Raw genomic sequence first — 5,770 nt, forward strand, 5'->3', positions numbered from 1 at the left:
AAGTTGTATAGTTAATATACAATGTATGTGCAATGTTATCGTGGCGTGGACAAAATTTCGTACACTGATTTTTTTCTGCTGACATAACGACACTTGGTTTTCATGTTGGCGTGGCGTGTAGTAAGAAGTCCAACAAATACATTCAGTACAATTTTGATGACTAATAATTGCAAGCAATTTTTGATATCAATAATTGTCAAAGTAATTCTTGTTTATACCGAAACGGAATGTAACGTTTTGATAAAAAAAGTACGTATTATAAAATTATTTGAAATAAATTCTGATCGAAATTGTTCAATTATTCCTAGATCTTTATTGTGTTTTCTAGGAATAATTCTGATTGGAATTCATTCCAACTTGTTCCATGATAGATATTCTAAGAATCAAATGTCTTGTGAAATTCAGGAAGAATGGGTCAGAAATTTGTGAAATGTAAACAATGTTAAGAACTCCTAAAGGTCCCTTGCATAATGACTTTCAACGCGGAACGAGGTCCACCCCATCTCCTGCCTACGCTTCTGGCTTTCCACATAAAGCGAGATCCATCCCACCTTCTTTTTCTGCCTAGGGACGCACGATTTTCCACGCGAAGTGAGATTTCACCTATATCAAAATATGATTTAATTATTCATTTTGAACCTCGCTTCGTGCGGAAAGTCTTGCACCCCTAGCAGAAAAGAGCGGCACCCCCTCCCCTCTCTAAAAAAACTTAACCCAATCCATATTTTAGTGTGGGATAGCCCTCGTTTTGCATTGTAAAATGTACTGTCTTCACGCATACACTTTACACCGTGAAAAGAAAGGGGTCAGATACGTAGTTCTTTATTGTACGTAGCAGAAATATAAGGTATTATTTAAAAAATTTTTTTGTTTATAACTTTTTAATGAGTAATTTGTTTGAGTTACTCATTAATCAATATTTTTTCAATTATTTTGTTAATAACTTTTTAACGGATAACGATCGACTAGTGAAACTTGAAGGTTATTTAGGATTATGATGACACATATTATCAATATGTGTCCAGGTCAAGATCAAAGAGAGTTCCTGTTCGGTACATTTACCTTTCGACTTCTGAAAGCTTAAAGTTTTCCCTATAAAACTCGTTTTTAAAATTGTTCCTAAGATTTTGTTGACTGAGTTCAAATTAAATGAAAAGAGTATTTTAATTTCGAATGCTCACAACTTCATTAAAAGTCATCGTATCGCAATTTAAAAAACAGATTTTTAAAACTGAAACTTTACTTTTGTTGAATAATACAATTGCAAATTTTTTAATGATATAAACGTAATACAAATAAAATAACACTATAAACTTTTGTTCTGATATATTAATAATCCAATATATTAATTATTTACACATTTTTTTCATATGCTCTTTCTTATTAGTTTAATTTTGTCGTTTTTTATATGCATTGGATTCAATTTTAATTAAATCAAAACTGCGTAGCCTATAGTTGCATGTTTATTAAATACAATTTTCCGATCCTGATTCTTTTATACATAGAACATATATAACATATCAGGTAATTATAACTTAAAAGAAAACACGTGTAATATTCAAAATCAATATAAAAGCTTTTCTCCATTTTTAATACAATCACTTCTAAGCCATTCTCTTTCCTAATCTTGTATGGTTCCACCATGATTAGGCATTGCTGCAAAATCAATTCAAGCTTCTCACGAGATTTCCGCCGCCTATTGGATCCAAGTTTCGTACAAGATTTCTGCCTCCAATCTGATTTAAATTTCTCACAAGATTTCCGCCTCCGATAGGATCCAGATTTCGCGTGAAGTGCAGCTTCTCTAAGATGCTCATCGGTTGATCAATGCGCTGTTTTGTTCTTGCGTTTGGATAATCGATGCTTCTAACCAAATGTCCGCCACCGATTTGATCTAGATTTCTTATGAGGTGTCCGTTACCAATCTGATCTAGATTTCTTACGAGATGCCTGCCACCGATTTGATCCAAATTTTTAACAATTCGCCTGTCACTCTCTGCGTTGTTTGAAACATCGCCATTAATAAGTTGATCCATAAATAATTGGTTATTTGCTTGATCGGCATTTAAATCAAGGCTGTTTAATGGATGTTTTATTGTATCTTCAAACGCTACAAAATTGATCGAAGAATTAATGAGATTTCCATTACGAAATCGATCGGCAAAAAGTTCCTCTCGGCAGAATGTGTCAAGTATTTGCTTGTCACCGGCGGAATTTAAACATTCAATCAAACGTCTCTCTTCTTCGTTTAATAAACCTTCAAATTGCTTGTCCGTATCCCTTACGAGATGTCCGCCACCGATTTGATCCAAGTTTCGCTTCGTACTCTGCTTAACCCCTACAATGATAAAAAAAGGAATTACTGTGGCTTTTTATAGAGGAATAAAATTTGATTTTTTCGGTGAATATATTTATTACATTGTTAATTACAATCGAAATATTCATATCGCATTTGCATTGGACTGAATAAATTAATAGTAAACATGCAGAGTATAATAAATATGGAAGCATTAATTTTGTATCAAAATCTAAATTTGTTGAAATTACGATACATGCTTCAGTAGTTTCAATCTTAATTCTTTTGCTTATTCGCTATACTGATTTGCAATTCATTTTTTATTTGCGATCCTCTATATCTATACTATGCATAAAATATAAATTATTACTTATTGAAAAATTAATATTTGATCTCACTCTGCGTGCACTTCTTGTGTACGCAGGGTGAGATCAAATATTTGTACTTACAAACGATATTTTTACTCTTTAGTCAATAAAAAATATTTTCCTAGCACTCACCTAATAAAAATAGGAATCAAGATAAAGTAAAGATAAATGTGAAGTAAAGATAAAAGTAATAAAGTAAAGCAATAATTTAAAGTGCACAGTATAGATGGATGATAATCTGGTGACAGTTTTTAGTCGCTGCTTAAAAAATATATATATATACTAATTTTTTGTTTTTATTTTTACACTATCTATATAAAATTCATGCGTGCTATCAAAGTCGTCGAAGAAATGAGTGAACCGAACTAAATCGCGAAGTAAAAGCCTGAATACAAACAGAGATTGGATAAGATTTGCACATGAGTGCAATAAAACCATGCAACGACGTGTCATGCGTAAACAGGTGACATTAGAATTCTCACATCTAAACTGTTATCACGCTTACCTCCATCGATGTCGCCTACGCAATTTTAACCCGTGCACTCAACGATGTACATACATCATAAATTTCTCGGGTGCGACAATTTTCCAAGATAATTTTCTATATTCACACGCAAAATTTCTTTGAGAACATTTCTTTTGTGAAAATTAAGCAGACTTCTCACAAATTTCCTCACAAGTATTGTATATTGTTTAAGTTTAGTCATTACACGAACTTTTTTATTTTATACATTTATTCCGGAACCGCTAGACACACGTACTCCAAATTAATGATTAATAGCACGATATAATATAGAAATACATAATAAATGATAAACGTGTGTACACAAGAAAGAAGCCGAAAAGGTCGAAATAATAATGTATATATTTACGAATTATGAAATTTTGAATAGTGGTAGATTACCACACTGACTAAATGTTTCAATTGATCAAGCTCAATTATATATCAAATATTAATAAAAGTTTTAGATACACGTATTGTTCGGTAAAAAATATTACGTTATTGTGAACTAGAAATTATTATTTAGATCCATATTACGTGTCTTCGGTTGAGTAAAAAAATATATTAGAACATTGTATGAAATTACAACACAGTAATCTTAAAAAATTTATTAAAATTGAATTCTTAAAAAATAATATATATCGATAAAATGATATCATATTTAATTCCCCATATTTCTGAAGAATTTCTCATCTTTAATAATCTCTTGAAAAAGCCCTAAATTGTCTTCTCTATATTTAAATCATTTTTATTCCAGTGTTTATAAATTAATCATGTGAACAATGCAAATGATTATTTTATTAAAACATTCACACGCGCCAATATTTCTTACTTATACGTTTTTTGAAGTTGATTAAAGTTGAAGGCTAATGAAATCGTTGTAAATAGCCAATTAATTGTTACGTTTTCCAAATAAGTGTGGGCATTCTGCAGAAGCAAGTTTATGGTCTCTCTAAATCGCCGATTGTATTTTTAAAATCGAGCCATAAAATGCAGTCAAAAGGATGTACGATAATAAAAGTCATAAATCATGCTTCTATACTCTTTATCTATCAAAATAATATTTCTTGTATACATTCTATATGCACGATCCATACTCTTACTTAATTTTAATAACTTAATTTTACAAGATGCTTCAACTATAAAATAACATCTAATTTTTATTTTATTTATAATTTATAAATAATATTATCTATAAATAACAATTTAAGGAGAAAATTATATTCTATTTAATTCCAACAATTCTAGAGCAATATATTGTATACTCTATATATAATGTGCATAGTGTATCCTGAATTTAAACGTCAAAACTTCGTGAGTGTGTAAGTGATCGATAAACTAATAAGTCCTTTAGAGATATGCTTGTTTTACTTTGTATACATGTTACAGTAAAAGTGTTAACTCAGTAAATGTATACACTTACTGTAGTCTATTGTAGTCAATGTATACGAGTACATTTACAATACGTAAATGTATACATTGACTAGTATGTGTATACATTTACTAAAGTTAACACTTTGATTGTGACATATACACACTTAATTTAACTTCATATTTTCCTATTTTCTTATCGAGTTAATTTCTTTCACGGAGAGAGAGAGAGAGAGAGAGAGAGAGAGAGAGAGAGAGAGAGAGAGAGAGAGAGAAAGACGGATTAATTTTTTTTTCGTTCTCTGGAAATATATACTAGATTATATTTAAATAAGCAATAATCAAGTAATATTTAGATTGTATTTTATCTATAATTAAATACAATAACCGATATTTATAACAATAGCAAACTTTTTTTTCGTTTTTGAAAAGTTTTATCTCTTTTAACATACTTTTTTTCTATAAAACGTATTTACTTAATATTTTTTCTTGACATTAATTACTACAGCATAATTTGTTTGAAATAATTTTTATCTTGTGACATAAATAATCAAACAATTTTAGACTTAGACGCTACGTTAATACGATAGATTGATACTTTTATAAGTAATTAATTAAAGTGTATAATGTAATAAATATCTTGGCTGCAATGTATACGTGTATATCGGATTAAACTCTTAACGTGCAATTCCGATAGACCGGATAGAAGTAATATATCAAAGGGTAAAGGAGTACGTTTAAAAATTTATGTGTATTAGTGCGGTATCGATTACGCATTGTTTTCTCTTTCGCGATAGTATACAATTTACTATAACTAGACGATGCGTATGCCACAGTATGTACTTAAGATTAAAGTTAAAGTAGCGAATTGCCGACTGCATTATTTATCGTGTACTTGTATATATTTGCAAAAAATTTCCAGTGACAAATAATCTATAAAATAGGATAACCTATATGTATGCGAATATGTCTATATTCTTTTAATTCGCATCTATTGATCTCCGTCGCGCAATATTATAATGGACAATAGATATAAATTTAAATTATTCAATTATTTATTCACCAAATTTATTCCCATTCGTTATTATTACAATTACATGTAATTATAAATAGTATTTAACAATTAAAAATAAAATGTTTACAGATATCTTCATGTGCTTATTTTATATCGAATTTTATCAATTTTACTTATGAATACTATCTGCCTATTATCTTTATTAAAAAAAAAAAAAA

At 29.5% G+C, this 5,770-nt stretch overlaps 1 protein-coding gene across 2 annotated transcripts in view; it reads right to left on the reverse strand.

Annotated features, from left to right (window-relative positions):
* Window positions 1–5,770, reverse strand: part of LOC108754989 (orcokinin peptides type A-like) — a 19,958-nt gene that overhangs the window by 3,348 nt on the left and 10,840 nt on the right. Inside the window, exon 3 of one of the 2 annotated variants that reach the window (XM_018497686.1) lies at window positions 1,537–2,338. The exons of the other annotated variant lie outside the window; for it this stretch is intronic. Coding sequence (XP_018353188.1) covers window positions 1,665–2,338 — 674 coding nt within the window. The 3' untranslated portion in view covers window positions 1,537–1,664. Of the gene's footprint in view, window positions 1–1,536; window positions 2,339–5,770 lie in introns of those variants that run through there. 2 annotated transcript variants of the gene reach the window in all.

This window comes from Trachymyrmex septentrionalis, unplaced genomic scaffold (assembly GCF_001594115.1).
Source record: "Trachymyrmex septentrionalis isolate Tsep2-gDNA-1 unplaced genomic scaffold, Tsep1.0 scaffold83, whole genome shotgun sequence".
Lineage (NCBI taxonomy): Eukaryota > Metazoa > Arthropoda > Insecta > Hymenoptera > Formicidae > Trachymyrmex > Trachymyrmex septentrionalis.